We start from the raw sequence: 27859 nt of genomic DNA on the forward strand, positions 1-27859 counted from the left end.
AGCCAGGCAGCAATCTGTTCTTCTGGCTAGTGTGCATGTGTGGGCTGTCACAGTGCATGTGCGCCAAGGCGTAAGACCATGAGGCTTGCTAGATCAGACTCAAGGCCCATCCTGTCCAATACGTTGCTCCCAGCCAGATGTCTTCCAACTGTTATGAGAAAAAAATGACCATCGGTCATGAGCCCCACAGCACCAGTGGGGTTTGGCTTGGATTGAAAGGAGGAGGAAGCAGTCTGTGTGTCTGTCTGTGTCTGGGCATGTGTATCTGAAGCCTAAGATGGAGGAGTGGGGATCTCTCAGCCACATAGGAAGAGGGAGCAGAGATTCATTTTTTTAATTGCATTTTTATCCCGCTTACTCCTCCAAGGAGGTCAAGACTGGACCAGGTTGAAATGCACATGGTTCTTCTTGTTTAATCCCCACAGCAACCCCGTGAAGTAGTTTAGTGACTGGCCTAAGGTCACATCCAGTGAGCTCCAGGTAGGGATTTGATTCCTGGTCTCCCAGGCCATAATCTGGCACTCTAAATACTACACTACACTGCCAGCTCTTCACACTCCCTGATCTTCCTGCAGTGGAATCAGGGCTTTGATCAGCAGGAGGAGGAGGAGGCAGAACCGGAGACTTTTTAAAACCCGTCATAATCAAGGACTTTAAAGGTAAAGGGACCCCTGACCATTAGGTCCAGTCGTGGCCGACTCTGGGGTTGCGGCGCTCATCTCGCTTTACTGGCCGAGGGAGCCGGCGTACAGCTTCCGGCTCATGTGGCCATCATGACTAAGCCGCTTCTGGCGAACCAGAGCAGCACATGGAAACCTTCCCGCTGGAGCGGTACCTATCTATCTACTTGCACTTTGACGTGCTTTCGAACTGCTAGGTTGGCAGGAGCAGGGACCGAGCAACAGGAGCTCACCCCGTCGCAGGGATTCGAACCGCCGACCTTCTGATCGGCAAGTCATAGGCTCTGTGGTTTAACCCACAGCGCCACCCGCGTCCCATTTAAAGCACTATGGTGATGCTTTAAACATTCATGGCTTCCCCCAAAGAATTCTGGGACCTATCGTTTGCTAAGGGTGCTGAGAGTTGCCAGGAGACTCTCCCCACTCTTATTCCCCTCCCATCGTAGTTTAACAATCAATCCCTCTTTGCAAGGAACTCTGGAAACTGTAGCTCTCTATCAGCACCCTTAACAAACTACAGTTCCTATAATTCTTTGGGCAGAGGGGAAGCCATGACTTGTTAAAGTGGTGTCTCAGTGTGCTGTTGTGGATTGTACTTTTAGATGTGTTTGTGGGAGTGGGGAAGGGGGTTAATGTTATTGTTTTGTTTACTTATGCTGTGAAGCTCCCCGAGATCTTTGGGTGAAGGGTGGTATACAAATTTAATAAGTAAGTGAGTAAGTAAATAGGGGCTCAAAGTCTGGGAAAGAAAAGAAAGCCCCAAAACAACTGGGAACGCGATGAAAGTGAGTCACTTATTTCCCAGAGCTCTCCCCTCTTCCCCTCCTGACAGTCCCTTACGCTGACTCTTTGGGGTGCTGTGATCTCTTGTGACAAGCAAAGGAAGGAACGTAGCATTTCAACCTGGTCCAGACTTAAGAAAGGGGGAAAGAGGGGGGAGAAGCCACAAGACTGCAGCCCTTTCCCCATCTGCTGGCTGATGCAGGAGAAACCGTGGCCATCTGGCAAGGATGAGAGGAGGAGGAGGAGGGTGGGGAAGCCAGCTGGACAGATGTGCGGGATGGAGAGACGGGAGTCCGTTCTCCAGCGCTGGCTGCGATCTGTGGGAAACTAGATCCAGCCTTCCCCTCACATCCCCCAAGGCAAAGAAGCAGAGGTTTAAAAAGGATATTTAGGCTGTGTGCGCACCATACGTTTAAAGCATATTTGCAGCACATTCTGGCAGATATTATTATTATTATTATTATTATTATTAATAATAATAATAATAATAATAGAATCTTGGGAGCGTAGTTTGTTAAGGGGGATAGATGGGAATGACACTATTTTAAATCACTTCTCATTTAAAGCTGTTCCCCTTGACCCAGAAACAGTGGCAAACATAGCCCAGTTGGTTGGGCACAAGACTCTTAATCCCAGGGTTGTGGGTTCCAATTGAGCAAAAGATTATGATTCCTCTCGAGTTCCGTGGGGTTTATTTCTCACGATAAGTATTGCAGCTTCCATTGATTCAGGAGGCTAATGTTAAATTGCTGTGGATCAGTTTTGGTTTCTGGGTCTCTGGGTTAGAAAGGTCCCAATTACACCCATTGGCCTATTCAGACCAATAGTGTCTTATCCGATTGGCTCTTCGGTGTCTTGGGTAAATTCTTTGCCAGCTCAGTTTGCTGAGATTGCCAGTGAATGTTGTACCTCCCCCAACCCCCTTGTCAAAATACGCTTTCATAACTTGAAAATGTGGCTGCAAATTTGGCGGTCTTATGCCAGGCCTGGTTGTTGCTCCCAGAATTCCACCTACAGAGAATCTGACCTTGCATTTTGGAAAGAAAGAAAAAGAGCAAGTTTCTAGTTCTTATGGTTGCACAGCTAAAATTTGACAGCGCATGGGGGAAATTTGCTGAAAAGCAGCTCAAAGCTATAACAGTTGCCAGGGATAGGGAGCAGAGCTACAGTGCACAGCTCATCTATGGTCAGTGCACCCAGGATAAGTTTTGCAGAAATAGTTATTGTGGCATAACATTCTTTTTTTTTTTTTTTACAAATGCTTCATCTGTTTGCTGCATGCATGTCGCAGAATTTGGATGGGGTCGGTTGCAGAATGCTGTTGTTATTATTAGCACAGTCCTGAGTCTTGGAGTTCCACTGGTGTCTGGATTCAGAAACTGCATCTAGCAGCCTTAGATGTTTTTATGAATAAACTCCAATCAAGTAACACTGTTTCTTTCCTCTCCCTTTTTCTTCCCTCCTTCTCCACCAATTTCTAACATGCCCTTCCAGACTCTTCTGCAGGTGAGTACCAGCCTACGTGTTCCCTGATTGTTTGTACACTTGTGAAACTTGCTCTAGATCACTGCCCCTTGGCCTTTTGTTCTATCCTGCTCACACTGTTAACATTGGCAGGGGAGGGATTGGATTATGACCGTGCAGGGAAATATGAATGGGGCTGTTTCCATCTGGTGTGGCGCTCAGCCAAGGATTAATTTTCCTTAGAACTGTTGGGTTGGTTGACAAGGGTGTCTCTGAACATGTGCAGAGCATTCTCCCCAAGTCACTTGTTGCTGCGTCCAAGTTCCCAGACACTGTCTCATTAGCAGGAAGAGTGCTTCTGTGTCCAACAGTCTTTTTTGGGTCCAGATGGTTTTGAAAAGAGGTGCAATTAGACTCTGGGCTTTGTGGTCTTTTCGAAGGGGGATCTATCCTTAGATAGTCATGTGTATTTTTTTTTTTTAAGTTACTTCAAAATGTGGTTCGGCATTGCTTCTGCATTTGAGGACTTTCTTCCTTCTGCACAGTGGGCTTTGGACTTCTGTCTCAAAGTTAGTGCCACTAGGTTTGAACCTCAGAACCTAGACCAACTGCATTCTATGTAAAGACGGGAGAGCAACTCAGTTAATTTACACTTCCTGAAAGGATACACAAACCAAAATGCAGCTGTCCTTTGAAATCTACACTCCCCTCCCTCATTTTTTTATAACGCAGTTCTCCAAACAAACAAAAAAATGGGCTGGATGCGCAGGGGCCATGCTAATCTTCTCTGTATCATTCCAATTTTAGTATATGTGCTGCCAAAGCGAGCACGCAACTAACTTACGTTTTACAAGTATGTTTTACTCTGAGCACACCCATTGAAATGAATGGACCTTAGTCAGGTCCCCTGATTTCAGTGGGTCCGCTCTGAGTAGGACTAACTTTGGATGCAACACTGTGTAAAAACATGTGTCTATAACTGCACAAACATGCATATAACTGGTGAAAAATAACATGAACTGCAAGTTGCATTAGGCAGAATTGCTTGCAAAAATGAGTAGATTCAGGATAATTGCATAAGGAAATGTTTGTCCTACTCAGAGTATACCCATAGAAGTTAACAGGCATTATTATTATCTGTTATTGATGCAATTAATGTATTAATTGCCTTCTAAAGCACTATCTCTAAGTGACTGATCCATAGACATGACTAAAAGTGGGATATCATTTAAAGAGTCAGACTAGGACCTGGGAGACCAGAGTTCAAATCCCCCACTTGGCTGTGAAGCTCACTGGATGTGACCTTGAGCTAGTCAGAATCTTTTAGCCTTACCTACCTCACAGGGTTGTTGTGGGAGTTCAATGAGGGAAAAGGTTAGGATATAAATGCAAATAGAAAACGTGGGTCCATTGATTTCAGCGGGTGTACTTTAAGCAGAACGGTAGCTAGATATAACCCAGCTAAACTAAAATGCTGGTGGATTTTCAGGAGGGCTTTCAAAGAGAAATCACGGAAATGTGGGGAGCTGCAGTTAACACTGGACAACCGAGAAATTGAGAGACACTGAAATGGACAGATCTTGTCTTCTGCCCGTTCAGCAGTTATCTTGGTCAGGACATCCCCCTCCTGCGTCTCTGCGTGTAACCATGTTTACAAGTGCCAAAAGGGGCACTTAGGCCCAAATCCGGATCACAGAGAAAGCCGGCCACAGATGGCATGGGATTCATTGACAAATCCACTGTCATCCACTTACTCTAGTGAACTGGTGTTCCTGAGCAAGCAGGTGGCGCGGGGAGAGGAGGAGGTACAGAGCCCAGGGCGTTCATGGTTTGCCAGCAATGCCTCCTGAAGGGAACATGGTGTGCTCTGAGAGTTAAGAGCGGGACAGAATTTGAAATCCACTGGCAAGTGGGGTCAGGGAATTGATGCATCGTGCAGATGCTACCAGGTTGGCCTAATTAATCTGATGGAGCGGGGAAGGAAGCAGGAGGGACGGGCACCGTGGCATAGTGAAGAGCGTGGTGCCCACCTTGCCCTTTGCGATCTGACCAGCTGGTGCAGTGTGGGCACAGTGGAGGGAATGTGATACTGGTTCTGCCACTGCATCTACACCGTGCCACCCTCTCTGTTGCTACCTCTCGGTTAGGGACAGTGACCTCTGCATCGGAAAGCCACCCCTCTGACCACTACTTCGTCTTTAGGTGTGGCAGTTCTCACTTTAAGGCTCAACCTGTTGAATTCCTGCCAGACCCATTGAAGGAATGAGAGGCCTGATTTTCCCAAATGGAACCTTACATCAAAAACTTGTCTGCAATCCTATATCCCCTTATCCTGGGAGTTTGCCCATAAAACGCACAGAGACCGCGGGTATAAGGCAGTATACAAATTGAACAACAGCAGCAATAAAAATAACAATTCTAAATCAGTTGTGGCAACCTGTGGCCCTCCAGATGTTGCTGAGCTAAAACGACAGCTGCCATGCTAGCTGGGGCTGGTGGGAGTTGTAGTTCAGCAACACCCAGAGGGCAAACACCTGATCTGAGCAAACATGCCTACCATTGTATCATAAGTTAAATAGACAGTGAGCTTTTGATGGGAGTTGCTCCCAAATCTGCAATAAACAGGACATCTGGGAGAGGCTTTTTCATTGCGCAACTAGAGTTTGCCAGTATGCCTATCAGCAAAATAGCGATGGTTTTGTAGGAGCCTAGTTATTCTTTCCCTTTTGACAGGGGCTGTCCCAACACCCCCCTTGCTCCGTCCTTCCCTTCCTTTCCCCAGGGGGGTCCCTTTTGTACGTATTCCCTGGACAGCCATCATTCTGAGATGCTTTTGTCCTCTTGCTAACCGCTGTCTTGCAGATTGCGTGCTGCAGCTCCTTTGCACCTCAGAGGAGGAGTTCCCCTTTTTGGCTGATTTATGCCCTGTAGGAAAACAAGCCCCGCTTAAACAGAAGCCAAACCAACTTGAGCCTCCCTCTTGCAAAAAGAATAAAATCCTTGCGTGAGAGCGAGCAAAGGCTGGCGGGGGCAGGCGTTTGGATTTTATAGCCTTCGGCTAACTTTCCTGACAGCTGGGGGACGCTGAGGGCGGGGTGAGGGGGAAAAGGGCTAAAAGCAGATTATTCACCAAAATTCAATGGCTGCTAGCCACGAGGGCTGCGTTCGTGGAGACAGAGTGCCTCTGAATACCAGTTGCTGGCAATCACGTTGGGTGGGGGATGGCTGTTGCGCTCAATGAGGCATCTGGTTGGCCACTGTAAGAACAGGATGCTGGGCAAGATGGGCCATTGGCCTGATCCAGCAGGCCCTTCTTATGCTCTCCTTAGCCATTCTCTCCTTTTTAAGAAGGGGGGAGGCAAATTAATGGAGGATAAGGCCGTAAGGGACACGGGTGGCGCTGTGGGTTAAACCACAGAGCCTAGGACTTGCCGATCAGAAGGTTGGTGGTTCGAATCCCCGCGACGGGGTGAGCTCCCATTCCTCGGTCCCAGCTCCTGCCAACCTAGCAGTTCGAAAGCACGTCAAAGTGCAAGTAGATAAATAGGTACCGCTCCGTTGGGAAGGTAAATAGCGTTTCCGTGCACTGCTCTGGTTCACCAGAAGTGGCTTAGTCATGCTGGCCACATGACCTGGAAGCTGTACTCCGGCTCTTTTGGCCAGTAAAGCGAGATGAGCGCCACAACCCCAGAGTCGGCCACGACTGGACCTAATGGTCAGGGGTCCCTTTACCTTTACCTTTAAGGCTGTAAGCAGGCACCAGCCACAGCGGCTATTGTTACAAAAATTGTGCGCCACCCCCACTCCCTGCAAGATTCCTGCGGGTTCCAGGAGATCACCCGGGGTCTCTTTCCCTTTGGAGATTTGAGACACAGTGGAAAAATGTCGTAGCTTTAACCAATATGGATTATTCACCTATTTACACCTTCAGTCTGCACGGAAGGTGTCCAGATCTTGCAGCATGGTCATTTCAAGAGGGGCTTGTCCCTTACGGCATCTCTCCCAGCCAGACTTCAGCCAGCCTGCCCAAGATGGATCCCAGTCTTTCTTCCTCCTCCTTCTTCCCAGACCACCTTGCTAAAAACAACAACAACAACAAACCTCTCTTTTCCTGACACCTCACACCCAGTTACCCTGGCAACCTTCCAAACCCCCAGTCTCTGTTCACACCTGAAGGCAAGGGGGGAGGACAGCATTGCCAATGGCCCTCAGTGGCCTGTGTTGTTTCTTAACAGGCCCCAGCTTGGCATGGCCGTTTTGCATTGGCTAGCTCAGAAATTCCTATGCAGCTTGCATTTCTCCCAAATACAGTGGTACCTTGGTTTACGAACTTAATCCGTTCCAGAAGTCCATTCTTAAACCAAAGCGTTCTTAAACCAAGGCGTGCTTTCCCATAGCATCGGGGGACTCAGTTTACAAATGGAACACGCTCAATGGGAAGCTAAACACGTTCTGCTTCCAAGGCAAAGTTCACAAACCAAAACACCTACTTCTGGGTTTGCAGCATTGTTCATAAACTAGATAAATAGGTACCACTCTGGTGGGAAGGTAAACGGCGTTTCCGTGCGCTGCTCTAGTTCGCCAGAAGTGGCTTAGTCATGCTGGCCACATGACCCGGAAGCTGTACGCTGGCTCCCTCGGCCAATAAAGCGAGATGAGCGCCGCAACCCCAGAGTCGGTCACGACTGGACCTAATGGTCAGGGGTCCCTTTATCTTTAAGCACAGGAAAGTGGGGAAGGCCTGTGGCTGCTGGAAGGCTGACTGGAATAGAACGTGTGCCTCAGGTTGGATGGCTTCTCCATCCCTGCTGAAGTGTATGGGTAGGCAAACTGCAGCCCTCTGGATTTTGCTGGAGTAGAACCCCCATTATCTGGTGCTTGCTCCGAGGTTGCCAACCCCGTGTGGCAGAGCGTGGGAATTGAGACCTTTTCTTCTTTCTCCTGTCAGGCGTCTCGTAATCGTCCTGGTATCTAGAATTCCAAAATAGACTGCCTCTCAACCTGGAGGTTCTGCTTAGCTACTGCAGTTAATGTGGACATTTGGCCCGATCTGGCAAAGCTGCTGTTACGGTCTTATAAAGGATTAAGTGTATCCATGACGGATCAGAGGGCGGGAGGCTAAACAATTTGTTAGCGAAGGGAGAGAGGGCAGGGAATGCTGATGCCGGAACACTGGTATCAAATGCCTATTTTTTATTTAGTTATAATATTAGGTTTCTTACCTGCCTGTTGCCATAAGAACTTGCAGTGGTGACAGCAATTAAATATTAAATTATAAAAGGAAACGGGAAGGCACCCAGGTGATGGAAAAAATATATATTTGCATATTAAAACTCCAGTGTTTACTGGAAGGGGTTCTGTTATCCGTCCCCCGTCCGTCCCCCGTCCCCCCGTGTCATTTGATGGGTGGCGCATTCCGCTACAGGGGCCTGGTCCTCTTCCAGGACTTCTGGGATGGCTGGAGAGCTGCCTGACTCGTGAATGCGTGGGAACAAGGAGGGAGTATCTGTGCACCGGGGCAGCGCCCGTCAGGTTGATTTAGGAGGGAGGCTTTGAAAATAAATAACTTAACCGGGCTGACCATATGGCGCGTTGCTTTATCGTCCTCCTCCGACAGGGTGCAGGCAGAGCTTTGGCTTGGCCAAGGAGGGGGTCCCCGTCTCTGCAGGTGGCATCCCACCAATGGGTTTGCTGTGGGTGGACGGGGGCTGGGGGGCTGGTGGAGAACAGGGTGGGACAGGAGGGAAGGCAATATTGGTAGGAAGTGGCTTTCCGTAGAAGCTCGGCGAGTCCCTCCAGAGCGGGGTCAAAGGCCACACGGTGGAGTTTCCCCCCTCCCCGTCAAACCCCACTGCATCTTCTCTGCACCCCCCTCCATCTCCAGGCGACAGCTGTATGATAATTAGCCCTTGTGCTAAGCTGATCGGCTGTGAAAGGGAAGCCACTATCCTTAGGGTGGGTGGGAGGGAGGGAGGGAAGAGGAGGAGGGATGGAGCAGGTGGTCCACAGGCTGGAGACAGAGAACCCTGCGGTCCGGGCCCTAGCAGAGCGAAACAGGAGTGGGAGGGGTTAAAAAAAGCAGTGTGTGTGTGTGTGTGTGTGTATGTGTTGTGTTGGCAGTGAGGGGGGCAGAGCATCTCTCCGATCTTGAGGTGTGCAGTACAACACTGCCACTCCGGAGAGTGTCCCGAAAAGAGATTCGTGCGCACAGCCGAAACAACGGGGTCATGAAGATTTTCGGCAGACTTGAGTACCTTCTGGTAAGGGACTGTTTCTCCGGAACTCCAGAGATGCAGCCGGGCTTCGGGATGCAACTGCATGCTGTCTTCCCTTCCCTTTGTTGCAAGGGTTAGGGTGCCGGAGGGCTGTAAAAGGAGGAGGGTAGGGGGTTGGCAACACCTTCAGCTTTTAGGACCCTTCCATAGCTCGGCTTAATGGGGATGGCGAACCCCTGAGCCTCCTTTAATCCCCCCTCGCCGCGTCCTCCTCTCAGCTGCTGCTGCCGCCCCACACTTTCTTCTCCCTAAATCTGGAGGCTCCCTATGCAACTGATGTAGCTCTCCTATTCGGATTTTCAGAGCATAGGGAAAGTGGACTTAGAGAGTGTGGGACAGCAGCAATGGAAAGAGAACGAGGGAGAATTAAAGAGGCTCACGATCCACATTAACCTGGGTATCGGCGGGCCCTTAGTTATGTAAGAAAACCAAGTTGGGTGTTTGTAGTTCTGCAGCTTTGTATAGAATCTACATAGTCTGAGGTCGGGATCCACCCTTTTAAATCTTTCATTGTCCAGAAACGACAGATCTGGATGTTGCTGCAATTGACTCTCTCTTTGTGTGTGTTTTTGTAACTTGATGCTATAATATTCCTTTGGGGCTTTGGAAGTGGATGTGGCAAATGCACAGTATTTGGATGTGAAACATAGGGAGCTGTGTTATACCAGGTTAGACTATTCATCCAGTATTGCCTGCTCTGACTGGCAGAGGCTCTTGTGGGCTCTGCAGCAGAGAAAGGCCTTCCCCATCACCTGCTCATTTAATTTGATCAATTTATATCCCACCTCTCCACCAAGGAGCTCAAAGTGGTGTATATCCTTCTCCTTCTCCCCATTTCATCCTCACAACAACCCTGTGAGGTAGGTTAGGATGAGAGTGAGAAACTAGCTGAGTGGGGATTTGAACCCTGGTCTCCCAGGTCCTAGTCCAGCGCTCTAACCATTGTGTCACACTGACTGAGATCCTTTAACAGGATGTGCTGAAGAATGAACTTGCCTTTTCAATCCCCTGCTGTCTTCTAGCCGGAGAGGTTGGGGATTGAGCCTGACACTCTCAGCATGCAGAGCACATGCTGTGCTGATGAATTATGGCCCGTCCTTTAAAGCAGATCCACACCATATATGTAAAGAACGTAACCCATTTTGCTTCTGCTTAAAGCGCACAACTACCTCCAAAGAAACCCAGGGACTTTCATTTGTTAAAGGTGCTTGGAAATTGTAGCTCCACAAGGCAAAACTACAGTTCCTATTGTTCTTTTTTTTGGGGGGGGGGAGGTCACATGTTTTCAATGTGCATTGGACTTGTGGTGTGGATTTGCTCTTAATGTGGAAGGTCCTTGCCACTGACACTTGGAAAGATTCCAGGCTTGCAAACCCAACATGCATATTCTGTATTGGGGCAGTGGCTAATACAAGCACAAAATCAGGTGTGCCAAATCAGCGTGTAAGCTTTTTGAATTCCTCAGAATTCTTTGTCAGGCTAGACAACAAACGCTATGTGTGTTTCATGTGTTTGTGGGGGGGGGGGGCAGGAACTTTGCATTTGGTCACAGTCTTCAGCTGGAACATGGAAAGAGATAGCAGGTGTTCTTCACCAGTATGGTGTAGTAGTGAAGAAGAAGAGTTTGGATTTGATATCCCGCTTTATCACTACCCGAAGGAGTCTTAAAGCAGCTAACATTCTCCTTTCCCTTCCTTCCCCACAACAAACACTCTGTGAGGTGAGTGAGGCTGAGAGACTTCAAAGAAGTGTGACTGGCCCAAGGTCACCCAGCAGCTGCATGTGGAGGAGCAGGGAATCGAACCCGGTTCACCAGATTACGAGTCCACTGCTCTTAACCACTACACCACACTGGCTACACCACACTAGTGAGAGCATCTAGGACCTGGTAGACCAGGGACCAAATCCCAGCTCAGCCGTGAAACTCACCAGTTGACTTTGGGCCTCTTAGCCTACCTCGCAAAGTTGTTGTGAGTTTAAAATGGAGAGGAAAGAGAGAGCTGTGTATCACACCCTTTTGCTCCTTGGAGGAAGTGGGATGTAAATGGAATGAAGAGAAGCAAAACAAAACAAAACAAAACAAAGGAGGACCTGTTAGATGCTATGCTGATTTCAGGTTGCACCTTGTCCTGCTGGGAAGAAGAAGCTTACAAGGGTGACCCCCCCCCCCAACATACTTGAAAACCTTTTTCAAAATCCAGCCGTTACCCAGGTCTGTCTCCACCCTTAGGCAAAACTCACTGGTCCCTTGACAGATGGGGAAGCAGGAGGGAAGGGAAATGCAATGGTCTGTAGATTAACAAACCTGGAGATTAAATTTCGGGTGGGTGTCCCCATCTGCTTCCCCCTCTTGGATCAGGTTTTTTTTTTTGACTGTAAGCTCCTTCAGACAGAGATCTGTCTTCTGATCATTGCACACTGAAGAAGAAGAGTTTGATGAAGGAGAAGGTATTGGGTCTATGAAAGACCTCAGAGAGTGTAAGTTTCTAAGCAGCACCAAACCAGTATTCTGATTCGGCATAAGGTGGCTTCGCGTGCTGTGAGTTGGTGGGCGAGATTCTTAAGCATCCTTAATTTTTGCAAGATTTTGTTTCTTTCTTTAATTGGATGAGTAGCATTTCATGTAAAATGTCTCTGGCTGCAGCCTTGGGGGGGGGGGATGCAGGGAGGCGTGCTCTCTCCCACGACAACAAATGTGTGATTGGTTGGAGTTTTTTAAAAACAAAAACAGGTTCTCTCTGTTTTCCGATCACACGTTTACACCAAACACATTCTCGCTGATGTGGGCGTTGATTTTTGTGCTGCAAAGGTGATGCAAATGGTGGGGGGGAGGTGGAAGAGCGCTTTTTATTTTTAAAAGGTGTGATGAAAACACTCAGACAGCACCAAGCTAGATGGAGTGTTTCGCCAGATTGGTCTGCAAGGAGCTCTTTTTTTCAGATAACGGGACTGAGCGAGGCATGTGGATAGGATGTGTGTGTGTGTGTGTGTGTGTGTGTGATTGATCATTCCTCAAGGGAAAGAAACAAAAGCACAATGGATTATGTCATCCCTGCTTGGTCCATGTGGCTGAACAAGCAGGCATGTGGAAAAGCCTGTGTGCACATGTGTCTCCCTGTGTGTGTCTGTAGGATGACTGGCTTTTGCAGAAATAACTCTGCTGTACCAACGGGATTATATTTCTGTGCACATATTCATGTGATCCCAGAGAGAAAGTGTGTGAATGCCCATGAGTAAATTTATAGAATAGAAAGCTTCTAGGAAAGCTGGAAGCAATTCATTCTGATTCAGGATAATAAATTTAGAAGGGATCTAAGAGTCACATAGTCCAAACCCCTGGTATTCAGGAATCACAACTAAAGAAGCCCCTTTCTCCTAGAGGTGTATTTATTTGCAATTACATTTCTATCCCACCCTTCCTTCCAAAAGGAACCTAGGGTAAGCAAACAATCAGTGGCTTTCAATGGTCACAAGCGAGTGTTTTTCCCCTTCTTTATCACCTAATACATATCCTGTTTCGTTTGGACTCGTGGGTCCACAATAGAAGAGGTGAGTTGAGTTGGGAAGCTTCAGGTTGAAGTCACTCAGGTGCAGCCAAGTAGGTCAGGTTAACGTCAGGCTGGCTGGAAGTATTGCCAGGTGGGTTGAGTGAGGTTGGGGCAAGCTGGATTGCTACTGGCTTAGTGAAATCAGATTCCAGTAAGCAGCGGCCAGCACCATGGATAGCTCCGAGTGCCTTCTGCTAGCTGAGCCAGAGAAAGATGTTGTCTCAGCAAAGGGCTGGAGTTTGCTTGGGAAAAGACGGCCTGGCTTGGCTCTCCAGTGTGGCTTCCACCTTGGGAGAGCAATTTGTGATCTCTACAGTTATACTGCATTCATTTGCTCCTGCTTGGCTGTGGAGCAAAAGAAGCCACAGGGCAGTCCTCTCTAGAGTCTGAGGGTGATGGGAGAGTCGTCTTGTGAAGCAGGAAGGGTGTAGAAGGGGTGAGCTGAATCTTCTGCCTCGAGTAGAGTGAGCTGTGATATATTTGGAACAACAGCATTCCTGGGTGCAGGATTCTTTTGCAATTACAGATTCTGGGAACCGAGCGAGGGACCTTCTGTGTTGTGTCAGTGAGCAGCAGTCTTTCCCTAAGCCAGGGTTGTGAAACCTGTGGCACTGCTGATGAATGTTACACATGTAGAAGTTGTGTGTGTGTGTGTGTGTGTGTGTGTACACACACACACACATATATACATGGTTGTAACCAGCTAAGTTCTACTCAGAGTACATTCATTAACTTCAGGGGGGTCTACTCTGAGCACGGCTAGCATTGAATACAACCTATAGTGAGTTTCATTTAAAATTATATGCCGAGATGTACGATTTAAAGCAAGGCAAAATCAGTTGTCCAAATGAACCAGAATAAGAACAACTCAGTTGGATAGCTCAGGGTAGAAGGTATGTAGCTTCAATAAAATAATGGCAGATGTTTTCAGTGTAGATGCAGCAGCTAGATCAATGTGCGACAGATCGCATGTCAGAGAAGGATTGTGATATTCCTCAATCTCAGGATCGCACTGTTCAAGCACAAAATTTGGCACTTGGTCCAATTTTCAGTACCTGATAATTTCAGCTCTCCTTAAAAACAAAAGTCAAGGTTCTAGTCCTTATGGATGTAAAGGTAACTGTGAATGCCCAAGGGCAATGCCTGATGAAATTTTGCATCTCCCACCCATATCCTGAAATGTTATAGTCCATGATCCTATCAGTTTTATAAGTTGTGCCTGCAAGGGATTGCTCAGTTGGTTAGACTGTGGTGCTGATAATGCCAAGGTTGCGAGTTCAATCCCTTTATGGGACTGCTGCATAATTCCTGCATTGCACTATATGATCCTCAGGGACCCTTCCGACTCTACAATTCTATGATTCCATGAGAGAGAGGGGGAGAGAGAGCTATACAGAATGGAGGGATCCAGTATGCTCTCTGCAACTGGCCTCCAGAAGACCTAAAGACTACAGATTGCCCCTCTCTCTTCTTAGCTTGTCTTTATGCTTCATGCAACAGAAAAAAAGAGGGAAAACCCCCCAGCCATAATCCTTATTGAATGTGATCGGCTGCTTTCTCTTCATGCACGGATGACTTCACATATGCAGTTGATGAGCTGACCTGCCACATCCAATGTTTAGGATTGTGGTGGATGCCACGAGGAATGGGAAGAGAGGGAGAGGAAGACTTCAGAAGCTGCTGCCTCTTCACCTTCTTACACTAGCTAGTTCATGCATTTTTCAAAGGGTCAGTAGTTCTGGAGTTTATCCACTCCTTCCTGCATGTGGTGATGTTTTAAGGCGAGGGTTTCGCCCACAAGGCAATTACGCCGTTAACACTTATACCAGTTAGCAGACTGAAGCATGCGGAAAGGTATTGGTGAGTCTAAATGACCACAACGCAGTGAAACATAGGGAGTTGCCTTGCACTGAGTCAGACCACTGGCACATCTAGCTCAGTGTTGTCCACACTGATTGGCAGCAGTTCTCTGGAGTTCTGTCCCAGCCTTACCTGGAGGTGCCGGGGGGCGGGTTTGAACCTGGGAAGTTTCATATGCAAAGCAGATTCTCTAAGAACTTAATAGCTACCTGACCCTGGTGCAGCAGTTTAAAGTAAGGGAGGTGTGAATTGTGGGTAGGCAAACTAAGGCTCGGGGGCTGGATCCGGCCCAATTGCCTTCTAAAGCTGGCCTATGGACAGTCCAGAAATCAGCATGTTTTTACATGAGTAGAATGTGTCCTTTTATTTAAAATGCATCTCTGCGTTATTTGTGGGGCCTGCCTGGTGTTTTTACATGAGTAGAATGTGTGCTTTTATTAAAAATGCACCTCTGGGTTATTTGTGGGGCATAGGAATTTGTTCATTCCCCCCCCCCCAATATATACTCCGGGCTGCACACAAGGTCTGAGGGTCAGTGGACCGGCCCCCTGCTGAAAAAGTTTGCTGTCCCCTGGTGTGAATTAACCCCAGCATTGCTGTTCCTGTCTTTTAAAGTTGAATTAAAAGGGTATGTGAGCTCCTCAAGGAAAGCGTTATCACTAAAGCTCATGATAGTTGATAGATACCAGTTCTGCATAGGACACCACTCTACCAATGTTCTAACTCTGCTCAAGTTCCCTATCAATGAAGGGGCCATAGCTCAGTGGTAGGGCATTTGCCTTGCATGCACAAGGTCCCAGGTTCAATCCCCGGCATTTCCTGGTACGGCTGGCAGAATCTCCCTGTCTGATATCCTGGAAAGCCCCTATTGGTTAGCATAGATAATATTGAGGTAGATCATGGGTAGGCAAACTAAGGCCCGGGGTCCGGATCTGGCCCAATCGCCTTCTAAATCCGGCACACGGGTGGTCCAGGAATTAGCTGTTTTTACATGAGTAGAATTTGTTCTTTCATTTAAAATGCATCTCTAGGTTATTTGTGGGGCCTGCCTGGTGTTTTTACATGAGTAGAAGGTGTTCTTTTAGTTAAAATGCATCTCTAGGTTATTTGTGGAGCATAGGAATTCGTTCATCCCCCCTCCCCCCAGATATAGTTTGGCCCCCACACAAGGTCTGAGGGACAGTGGACCGGCCCCCTGCTGAAAAGGTTTGCTGACCCTTTAGGTAGATGGACCCACAGTCTGGCTCTTTGTTTTTTTGTTTTTTTTTAAGATTACAGCAACTTAGTTTTATTAAGTTTATTTTTTTTAATATTTTATTTATACAACAAGAAAAAACAACAACAACAAAACACAAATAACAAATTACACACAAATTACAAAAATAACCATAGACACCTAATTTTCTTAACAAACAATAAAACATCTATTGGTCTTAACACTAAAGACCCAACCTCCTGTCTATTCCATATTTCAAATTCATAATACTTATTGCCAATACACATTTTTTTCATAATTAAACTTATTCTCAATAAATCTAATTTCTTATATTTACCTTGCAACTATTACTGAAGTTCCTCGAATGCTGCAACAGAATTTAAACTACTATATTTATTTTTCAGATATTCTTTGAAAACCTCCCATTTAGAAACAAATTCCTGTTTTGATTTATTCTTTATTTTTTTCTGATAAACCATCTAATTTGGCATATTCTGTCAGCTTTTGGATCCAATCTTGTATAGAGGGGATTTCATTACTCTTCCATTTTGCTGCGATCAAAACTCTTGCTGCCACCGTCGCATATAAAAAGATACCCTTCCTCTTTTATGGAATATCCAAATCTGTTATTCCCAGGAGGTAGGCCTCTGGTTTTTTATTGAAAGAGATCTTTAGCATTTTTTGCAGTTCTGCATGGATACTCTCCCAGAATACCTGTATTTTCCTACATATCCACCACATATGGTAGAATGTTCCTGATTCACCGCATCTCCAACAATTACTTGACACATTTTTATACATTTTTGAAAGTTTCCATGGTGTTAGATACCATCGATGTTGCATTTTTTGAAAGTTCTCTCTAATCGTGTAACAATTTGTGAATTTCCAATTGATCTTCCATAATTTTTTCCATTGGGCCATGGTTATTGAATGGCCAAAATCCTGGGACCACCTCACCATTGAACAGTCTGGCTCTTTGAAAGGAGGCTTCTACGACTATAATTTGGAATGGGGGGGGGGGGGGTTTGGACCGGATTTTCACATAGTTCAAGATGCTACTGAAATTTGAGACCCCAAGGGAGGCCTTTGAGGAAATCCACAATTTCCCCTATTCTGTCCCTAGACTTAACCAAATGATGTCTCTCACCGAACTTGCGAACCCCAATGGCCTTCTAAAAATGGTATATAGTTGTACTAAGGCACTTTGTTGATTTAAAGTCTTTATTCTCTTTATTTCAATTAGAAAAAGAAACAAACAAACACTATGTGATTTCTGTAAAAAACAAACAAAAAACAAACAAACATCAAAATGGCAGGTGGCTAAGTGATAAGAGGCACACCCCCCCAAAAAAAATATTTGAACACTCTAATCCACAAAAAAGCATCAGTCGCTCCAGGACTTATTTGATTGCTTTGTTTATTTTGTTTGACCCTAGCAATGCATTGGCGAAGAGTTCTGGTTCTCCACTGCCTGCATTTGAAATACAGAATGGTGAACCTTTTAAATTTCCCCATTGCAGGCGATTTGTGCCTCTGTTCTTTGGTTTTGTTTCCTGCTTCATCATTGGCCAGTTTGAAAGTAGCTGTATTTTGAAAGCAGGGCAGGCACCAAAACCATCTCCATCCCAACAGTGGGACGGAGCCACTTGCTCGCCTCTTTGGGAATTTGGTGCCTCTTTGTAGGGGGCATTCAGGGTTCCCAAGGAAACCATTGTCCGGTGGCCCTTTTTGAATAATAATAATAAAAGCTTTCATTGCTAGGCTAGGCACCCTTGGATATATACATTCAAATCAGTATGGAAAAGGGGAAAGCGGAGATCGCCTGGAGTAGAGAAAGTGTGTCTCTCTGTGTGTGTGTGAGTGTGCATGCTGGCATGACATTTATTGATATGACATGAAAGCAAGGACAGATGACAGCCGGGCATTTGGCAGGAGATTCTGACTTTGTGTTTTCTGGATGGCGTCCTGCTTTCTTTAAGCCTCAGCTTTGCAATATTGAATCTTTGGTCCTTCTCCACATCAAAGATTTCAGCTTGGACCTCCACTTTTAGCAATTTTCTCCAGTCACTACTGATCATCCCCACCACCACCACCACTCTCCCCCTCTCCCAACATTGGTTCTCTGCCATACTTTTGCAATCAACTTCAAGCTTCTAGTCCTTACCGTCTCTGCTCCAATCTCCTCCTCTGTGTGTTTCCCCCATTGCATTCTTTTTCAACCCCCACCGCACCTCTCCAGCATTGCAAGCACTGAGCTGCCAGCAAGCCTGCCCCCTTTCTTCTCTCTGTCTGACATGTTTGATGCTTGCTTTTTCTTAATGAGGTTGTTACCAAAGAGCATTCAGTCGGGTGGTCCCTTACCTACAGTCCAAGAAGAGTTTATACCCCATGATGAGTTGTTTTAAGTTGGCTGGCACCCAGTGTGAAGAAAGTGAGTAGGGAGATGTTTTCCTCCCTCTCTCATAACACTAGAATTTGGGGGGCATCCATTGAAATGATGGCCACCGACTAGGATGGCATTGAATGGATTTTAGACAGGTTCATGGCTATCAATGGCTACCAGCCACAAGGGACATACACTGCCTCTCTGTTTCAGGCAGTAGCACCTATGAATACCAGTTACTGGGAATCAAAAGTGGGGAGAGTGGTGTTCTGGGCTCCCCAAAGAAATCAAGAGCCCAGATAGCTCAGTTGGTTAGAGTGTGGTGCTGATAATGCCAAGGTTGCAGGTTAGATCCCCAAATGGGGCAGCTGCACATATTCCTGCATTGCAGGGGGTTGAACGAGATGACCCTCAGCGTCCCTTCCAACTTGACAATTCTGTGGTTGTTATTAATTGGTCACCTTTTTCTCCAGCAAGTGTTCTAGCCCCCATGATTCTATCTGGTTGGCCACTGTGACAACAGAGACTGGGCTGGATGGGCCTTTGGCCTGATCCAGCAGCTGGGCTCTTATATTCTTACAAGTCCTCACTTGCCTTGCTACAACAGAGGGTGATGCCCATCCCGTCCTGCTCTGCTCAAAAGCCTCTAATGAACGAGAGTCTACCGACATCCAAGACAATCTGTTCCACTTTCGGCGCTCTTTGCTTAAAAAGGCATTTTATAGGTATTGCTGTTGAAATGTTGGTAGAGCTACGATGGAGGTTTCAACTCACACAATCTTGCGGAATTTTTTTTCTGTGGTGTTGCATGGAATCTGCCTAGAGATGACTTGGAAGATATTTAGGGGTCTGGTCCGAAGGACTGTAAGCCTGGCCTGGGTTTGGGAGGATGTAAACGTAAGATTTTAAATAAAGAACTAGAGTCATAATTTGAGCCACATTATTTGCCTATTAATTTGCATGGATTAATGGCGGCTTTCCCAAAGGATTCTGAGTGCTGCAGTTTTGACATGCGTGCAGACAATCCTGTCAGAAGAAACCCAAAAACTATAGTTCCCTGCAGAGAGGGAAGTGCTTTTGAACTAGTTTAATTTGCAGTGCAGAACAAAAACATGCTTTGCGTCTGGGGTTAAACTCGCACCAAACATTTAAAGCATATGGTCCCCCCCAAAAAAAAATCCTGGAAACTGTAGCTTGTTAAGGGTGCCAGGGATGGATTCAAGCTCTGTGAGGGGTGAACTAAAGTTCCCAGGATAAAGCACTGTGCTTTAAATGTAAGGTGTGAATGTCACCAGATAATAAAGACTAACAATGTGAGGCTGGGTCTTCGCAGTACCAATTATCCCCCACCCCATTGTTCGCTCTTGAATTGGAGGGTGTGTTATATCCCCACAACACTACTTAATTTTTTTTTTTTTTAAGGCCCAGCACCACAGAGCAGTGACAAATTTCAAGGCAACGGCAACCATTAACTTAAGTGCCTTTTTGCCCGCTCGGCGCATTATAGGCCCCAGCGAAGCCTGGTTGCTAGGCAACATGCACTTCACTCTCATTAGGATGAGTTATTTCCATGCTGGGGGATGCTGGCTCACCAGGAAGGTGTCATAATAAAGGGAAGAAGGCGGACAGGAGATGAAGGGATGCAGTGGGATGAGTCATGGCCTCAGAAAGACAGCCTGGCGCTCAATTAGAGCCAGGGAGCTTCCAATTAAACAGAAGCCGGCCTGGCCTATAAGTCTCCCCCACCGTGCTCCTCCTCCCGTCATCTATGGTGGCATTTGTTTCGCAGATAAGGGAGGCGGTGGTGCAATATCTAAAACCAAAACTTTGAATAAAGCTCCAAGTTCAAAATACTTCTTCAGCGGCTGGCTTCTCAAATGAGAAATGGCTAGGCCCAGAGCCTAACCACCCATCCTCTCCCATTCACAGGGATGGAGGAAGTGGCCTTATCCCAAGTGAGGCTACCTGGCTCAGTATCGTTTACACTAGTGTTCTTCAAACTTGAGTCCCTATGTGCCGGCGGACTACAGATCCCATCATCCCTAGCTAAGCTGGCTGTGGATGATGGAAGTTGTAGTCCAATAATATATGAGAAACCGAGGTTGAAGAACACTGACTGGCAGTGACTCTTCAGGGTTTCAGGCAGGAACCTCTCCCAGCCCCACCTGGAGATTCCGAGGGGTGAATCTGGGACTTTCCGACGCACCCTGAGACCTGCGGATTTAGGGTGGTATAGAAATTTTAACAGCAACAACATAGAGCAAATGCACTGGCACTGATCTGGAACCCTTCCCTTAAAATATAGGAGGGCCACATGTAGAGATTGGGAAGAAGTGAACCATAATCCTTCAAGAATCACACTTCTCCAACCTTTGCAGTACAGTTCTCAAGTCAAGTCGTATACCTTGAAATGCACACACGAGGTGTAAAGAGTGCAGGCAGCCCAGTATTATTAGGGGAAATTGCTTTGGGCAAATTAGGCAGAATCGCATGCAAAGATGCATCTCGTAGGAGAAATATGAGGTAAGAGGCTGCTGAATTTTCATGAGGACTTGTCTTTTAAAAAGCAAGTCACAAACTGATGTGTATGTATGGCAAGCTGAAGAGTGGAAAAAAGGAGGAACGGAGAGAAATGAAAACTGACAGATTCACTCATCCCTGTTGATGGCACATCTCTGCTTGCCTTGGGCTTATAGGACTTCTCCTACGATGACTCCAAAGTGGAATTCAACGTCGATGCCCCCAATGGGGTGGTGATGGAAGGGTACCTCTTCAAGAGAGCGAGCAACGCGTTCAAGACCTGGAACCGGTACGTTGGGATCAGTGTGTTTCCAGAAAAGCCATGACTGCGAGGGGGGGGGAGGGAGAGACTTTTGTGGTGGCGTAGTGGTTAGAGTGTCGAACTAGGATCTGAAGAACCAGGGTTCGAATCTCCACTCACTGCAAAGCCACAGTCTCTCAGCTTAACCTACTTCATAGGGTTGTTGGGAGGATAAAATGGGGAGGGGAAGGAACTGTGTACTGCCACCTTGAGCTCTCCAGGGGGAAAGGAGGATAGGAATGTCAGGAGGAGGATTTAATTGTATTTCTATCCCCCCTTTCTCCCATGAAAATAATTTTAATTTTAATTTTAATTTTAATTTTAATTTTAATTTTAATTTTAATTTTAATTTTAATTTTAATTTTAATTTTAATTTTAATTTTAATTTTAATTTCTACAGCTTACAATTTATGGTGCAGAATATTCTGTTCCATTGAATTCCAACTTTGAACTCCCTGGAGGAAAAGCTGGAATATATCAATGTAACAAACAAACAAATAAACAAACAAATAAATAAAATTTATCCTCACACCCTTTCTCAATTCTCTCTCTCTTTCTCTTTTTCTTTCTCTCTTCCTCAGGAGATGGTTCTCCATACAGAACAGCCAGCTGGTCTACCAGAAGAAGCTAAAGGTCAGCCAGGTTGCCTCTGATGACATTAGTGGATTAGCTGGCTTCTCTTGATGTCTTACTGTTCAGGGGATTGTCGAGCCATCCTATGCGGACTAGGACGAGAGATCAGACAGATTGAATGACTCCACACTACATGTGTTCAGAGCCAGTGGCAGAATCCATTTAAATTTTTGGTTCTGCAACCCACCCTGTACATGCACACCCTGTACATGCACAAAGAAGAGTCGGGTGGGTGAGATTCCCCCCAGAGGCTTCTTCTGGCTTCTTCACCATACAGCTTTTGGCGATTGTTGAAGATGCCTCACTTCACCCTGGCCTTTGATGCCTGACGTGTGTGTTTTGAGGGACCCGCCTTATTCTTGTGACTGTGATTTGTCTTAACTGCTTTTCATACTGAATTTTAGTTGTAACCTGCCCTGGGACCTGCTGGTGAAGGGTGGGTAATATATCTAATAATAACAATAGCAATAATAATTCAGTATTGGTGTCTTCCAAATTTTCCGGAGTAGAATCTAATGGTTTTGCTTTACCCCTATGCATGCCACATAAATTAGGGCCAAAATGAAAATAATATTTTTTAGGCATATCTTCCAACAGCCTTACTATAGCTGTTCACATTTGTGGCTACCCCTTTCTGAGAAGCCCCGGGCAGCATACTTAAAAAAAACACACCATATCTTATTTATTGGAGGAGTGTATCCCTTGTCTTTTGTGGAAGCCTCAGGCCAGGTAATAAAAATGGTAGCAACATCAGTTCCCCCCAAAGCAAACAGCATGTGCTTTGAACCCCAGCTCATTCTTTTCAGAAAAATGGAAAACTCAGCTTTTATTGTCTCCTTTGCTGACGGAGTCCTTATCTGTATTTCTGTCAACATGTGGGGTATGCTACAGTTGGTAGCCACCAGCCATGCACGCTCATTCAATTGGGTGTGCAACCATGAGCCCTTGGGCTACTAGCAGCCCATGGAGGCTCCCTATCTGGCACCCAGTGACCCCACCTCACTCTTCTTCCCCTTCCAGCACAGCATTAAGGCTTCAGACCAGGGAAGGGGAGCCTCAGGCCTGGGGCCTGAATCTGGCCCTCCAAACCTCTCTGCCTGGCCCTTGCAAATCTCCCTAGGCCACAGCCCTCACTGTCCTTGTTTTCCCCTGCCTGGAATGTGTCCTTGAACTCTGATCATTTCTCTCACTTGCCTGGGCAGAAGATAGGGATGTGCGTTTTTGTGTGTGTGTTTAGAAACTCGCCACCTGTACAAAGGTAAGGTTTCTATTCATTGCTCCACCCACTTTTGCCTCTGGCCCCGCCCACCCCTGGCATGTAGGGACCCACCCTTCAGAAGAGAATAAGGCCCTCTGTTTGGAAAGGATTTCCTGCCTCTGGTCTGGAAGCTCAAGGAAAACCAAGACAGCTAATAAAAGACGCAACCATTTCCACACACTTGCATATTTGCAGCCGCAGGTGGGACATTGCAATGCCACTGACTCGCTTTCTCCGTTTTTGTTTGTTCAGGATGTCCTCACAGTGGTGGTAGAGGACCTCAGACTTTGCACCGTCAAGCCCTGCGAAGACATCGAGCGGAGGTTTTGCTTTGAAGTCGTCTCCCCCACTAAGTACGTTGTGCAAGTCTCCTCTTTCTTTTTCAGTGCATTATAATTACAGTCATACCTTGGTTTCCGAACAGCTTAGTTCTTGAACGTTTTGGCTCCCGAACGCTGCAAACCCGGAAGTGGCTGTTCCGGTTTGCGAACTATTTTTGGAAGCCAAACGTCCGACGGGGCTTCCGTGGCTTCCGATTGGCTGCAGGAGCTTCTTGCAGCCAATCAGAAGCCGCACTTTGGTTTCCGAATGCTTTGGAAGTCAAATGGACTTCTGGAATGGATTCCATTCAACTTCCAAAGTACAACTGTATTATTACTATTCTATTTCTATAGTGCCATCACACAAGAAGCGCCTTAGGCCCGGTGAGAACACTGGCCAACAAAGGTCAGTGTTCTCTACACTGAATGGCTCTCTGGGATTTTAGACAGGGTTCTCTCCCAGACCTGCCGACAGATGCCGGGGATTGAACCCGGGATCTTCCGTATGCGAAGCTTAGAGCAAGATCAGAAGAGCCTGCAGGATCAGGCCAAGGGCTTCATCTTGTCCAGCTTCCTGCTCGCACAGTGGCCAACCAGATTCCCAAAGGGAAGTCTGTAACAGCTCTCTTTTAATTGTGGCTAGTAGCCATTAATAGCCCTCTCCTCCATGAATTTTTCTCATCCTCTTTTAAAGCCATCCAAGCTGGTAATAATAATAATGATGATAATAATTTTATTATTTATACCCCCCCCCAAAAAAATCTGGTGGCCATCACTACATCTTTCAGTAGCAGATTCCATTGTTTACTTAGGTGCTGTGTGGCCCATTTTAAGAGATCTGCATATTTATGAATTTTAGGGGAGCTTTTATAAAAGGCCCAAAGCAAAGGCCAATCTGGTCCCATATCCTGTTCTCACAGTGGCCAACCAGATGCCTGCAGGAAGCCCACAAGCAAGACGCAATGTCTACTCGGGTTCCAAAGTGGACTCTCCTGATCCAGTCTGGGAGCAGATTATGACCCAGATTGGATAAATGGTCCAATTCAGGACGGTCCACACACCAGATTCCATTACCAAGCACTGTCTCTGTTCCATTCCCATATAAATGTTTTGGGTAGTCAGTGTTTTAATTCTTTGGCTTGATGTTCCGTCACGCAGTGGGGAAGTTGATCTTTCCAAGGCATGCTTTTCTGATGCCTGCTGCTTTTCTGATGCCGCCCTCATGGTGTGTTAACAACAGCCCTTTTTTGGTTGTTTAGTTATGTGTGGCATTTATTTGCCACCTGTCCTCCGAGGAAGTTTGAACCCTGTTCTCCCAGGGCCCACACTGGTTCTCATCTCCGCAACAGCCCTTCTGGTATTTGAAGAGGGCTTGTTCATGTCCCCTCTCAGTCTCCTCCGGGCTTAAAGCACACCCTGCTCTTTCATCTAGAATCATAGAATGGTAGCATGGGAAGGGACCACGAGGGTCATCTAGTCCAACCCCAACTTCCCTTTCAGGAGCTGCATGCTGCAGGCCGATTCAGAGAAACTGCGCCAGGCGTGGATCCAAGCGGTTCAAGCTAGCATCGCCTCTGCCTATCGAGAGAGTCCCGACAGCTGCTACATTGAAGTAAGGACATGCGATTTTCATTTCTGTCACTTTCTCATTCCCCCCCCGCCCCCGCCCTTTCCAATCTTATGTTCCGTTCTCCACATTCCTGCATCAGTTTGTGATTTTTTAAATAAAAAAAGTCCTTGTGGAAAATTCAACGTTTTAAACATTTTTATTTATTTCATTTTTTTTTATTTATTGAATTTATATACCGCCCTATATCCGGAGGTCTCAGGGTGGTTCACAGAAAAGATCACAATATATAAGAACAAAACGAAAACAATAACCCAATAAGCCCCCCAAATTTCTTCTAAATTTGCATGCAATTTTGCCACACATTTCCAAAGCAGTTTTCCCAATGTAATGTATGTTTCAATGCTATTTTCACCAATATGTGCCACGTTATGCACGCTTCACCCGAGTGTATGCATATTTTTTCTGGAGCAAATTCCTTAGCAGGAGAGCTGCGTTGCAAAATCTGGAAAAGTGTAAATGCCAAAGGATGGCTGTGTTTCGGTTTGCGCATTGTTTTGCAAAACATGGATTAGGTAGGTTCGCTTATCAATGCGAACTGAATTGAATCTCTCCCCCTCCCCCACCATCCCTACTTTGAAGTGAGATCAGGGTACGGGGAGAGAAAGAGGCGCCAGTTGTGGGGTCTACCCCACCTAGTAAGTGCAGTTGCCATTTCCGAGTTCAGTAATGTGTATCTGATACGAAAACATCCTAGTAGGGGTGACCAGGTGGACAAAATTCATAGCAAAGGTTTAAAGACACCTCTAGGATCAGTTTATTTACTTTAAAATATATATTTGCAATTTGTCAGACCAGAGCACACGCACCTCGCGAAGACCAGCATTTCGCTTTTGACGCCTGTTTGGCTCTCAAAAAACCGGCTCCCAAAAAATTCGGCTCTCAAAAAAGTCAAAAAATCATACCTCTGCTTAATCCCTTGTTTGTTGTTCACAAGCTGGGGTTGTTGTTGTTGTTTAGTCGTGTCCGACTCTTTGTGACCCCGTGGACCAGAGCACGCCAGGCACTCCTGTCTTCCACTGCCTCCCGCAGTTTGGTCAAACTCATGCCGGTAGCTTCAAGAACACTGTCCCACCATCTCGTCCTCTGTCGTCCCCTTCTCCTTGTGCCCTCCATCTTTCCCAACATCAGCTCCCTTTTCCAGGGAGTCTTCTCTTCTCATGAGGTGGCCAAAGTATTGGAGCCTCAGCTTCACGATCTGTCCTTCCAGTGAGCACTCAGGGCTGATTTCCTTCAGAATGGATAGATTTGGTCTTCTTGCAGTCCATGGGACTCTCAAGAGTCTCCTCCAGCACCAGAATTCAAAAGCATCAATTCTTCGGCGATCAGCCTTCTTTATGGTCCAGCTCTCACTTCCATACATCACTACTGGGAAGACCATGGCTTTAACTATACGGACCTTTGTTGGCAAGGTGATGTCTCTGCTTTTTAAAACGCTGGCCAGGTTTGCCATCGCCTTTCTCCCAAAGAGCAGGCGTCTTTTAATTTCGTGACTGCTGTCACCATCTGCAGTGATCATGGAGCCCAAGAAAGTAAAATTTCTCACTGCCTCCATTTCTTCCCCTTCTATTTGCCAGGAGGTGATGGGACCAGTGGCCATGATCTTCGTTTTTTTGATGTTGAGCTTCAGACCATATTTTGCACTCTCCTCTTTCACCCTCATTAAAAGGTTCATTAATTCCTCCTCACTTTCTGCCATCAAGGTTGTGTCATCTGCGTATCTGAGGTTATTGATATTTCTTCCGGCGATCTTAATTTCGGCTTGGGATTCATCCAGCCCGCCTTTCACATGATGAATTCTGCATATAAGTTAAATAAGCAGGGAGACAATATACAGCCTTGCCGCACTCCTTTCCCAATTTTGAACCAATCAGTTGTTCCATATCCAGTTCTAACTGTAGCTTCTTGTCCCACATAGAGATTTCTCAGCAGACAGATGAGGTGATCAGGCACTCCCATTTCTTTAAGAACTTGCCATAGTTTGCTGTGGTCGACACAGTCAAAGGCTTTTGCATAGTCAATGAAGCAGAAGTAGATATCTTTCTGGAACTCTCTAGCTTTCTCCATAATCCAGCGCATGTTTGCAATTTGGTCTCTGATTCCTCTGCCCCTTCGAAATCCAGCTTGCACTTCTGGGAGTTCTCGGTCCAAGAGCTGGGGTAGGAGGCGTTAAAGATCCCTTTGCCTCTCAGAGAATAGTAGAGTTGGAAGGGATCCCAAGGATCATCTAGTCCAACCCCCTACAATGCAGAAATCACTGCTTACCTCTCTCTTGGTTTGCAGTGGAGTCATTCGGCAGAACCCATGGCACTGCCTCTTTGGCATGTCCCTCTTTTTTATTTTTTTATGCCCCCTCTTAAAAATGAATGGCTGACTCAGAGTTCTAGAGCAGGGAAAAATCATGGTAGGAGGATGATGAACGTAAAGCCAAATGTGTTTTTCTAGGAATTAGCCTGTAGAGCCATCTGGTGGTAGAGTTTCATTGCACATGCCAGAAACTGTGAGTGCCTGTAATGTTCTACAGTACTAAGATGGAAGGTAACATGCAATTCATCTGCGGGAGAATCTTTAACTTTCTGAAATAGGGTAACTGACACTGTTGCGTTTTCTGCAAGCGATAGACTGCAGTAGAACAGAATTTTCTGTATTCTGTCCCCAGAATTGCAAGTTGAACAATAAGAATGATGATGATAAGATAATCATTGACATCATTCTCTTACATTTCTATCCTACTTTTCCTCCGGGGAGCTCAAGGTGGCATGCAAAGTACTCTCCACTCCCCATTTTATTCTCACAACAACCCTGTGAGGTAGGTTAGGCTGAGAGACAGTGGCTGGCCCAAGTTGATCCCAGCGAGCTTGATGGCTGAGTGGGGATTTGGACCTTAGTCTTCTGGGTTCTTGTTCAATGCTCTAACAACTACACAACATAGACTCTTTCATTTTGCCTCATGGTGGATGCAAATGGGAAAAGAGCCTCATTTCCTTGGGG

General features: G+C 46.4%; 1 protein-coding gene and 1 pseudogene across 1 annotated transcript in view; one reads left to right on the forward strand and one right to left on the reverse strand.

Annotated features, from left to right (window-relative positions):
- Window positions 1–27859, forward strand: part of ACAP3 (ArfGAP with coiled-coil, ankyrin repeat and PH domains 3) — a 151774-nt gene that overhangs the window by 90130 nt on the left and 33785 nt on the right. The window contains exons 10-14 of the mRNA XM_053400800.1: window positions 2958–2969; window positions 20906–21018; window positions 21612–21663; window positions 23174–23274; window positions 24742–24853. Of these exons, the coding sequence (XP_053256775.1) occupies window positions 2958–2969; window positions 20906–21018; window positions 21612–21663; window positions 23174–23274; window positions 24742–24853 (390 nt within the window). The remainder of the gene's footprint in view (window positions 1–2957; window positions 2970–20905; window positions 21019–21611; window positions 21664–23173; window positions 23275–24741; window positions 24854–27859) is intronic.
- LOC128420424 (uncharacterized) lies at window positions 3690–3758 on the reverse strand (annotated as a pseudogene).

The sequence above is a fragment of the Podarcis raffonei genome, chromosome 8 (genome assembly GCF_027172205.1).
Source record: "Podarcis raffonei isolate rPodRaf1 chromosome 8, rPodRaf1.pri, whole genome shotgun sequence".
Taxonomy (NCBI): domain Eukaryota; kingdom Metazoa; phylum Chordata; class Lepidosauria; order Squamata; family Lacertidae; genus Podarcis; species Podarcis raffonei.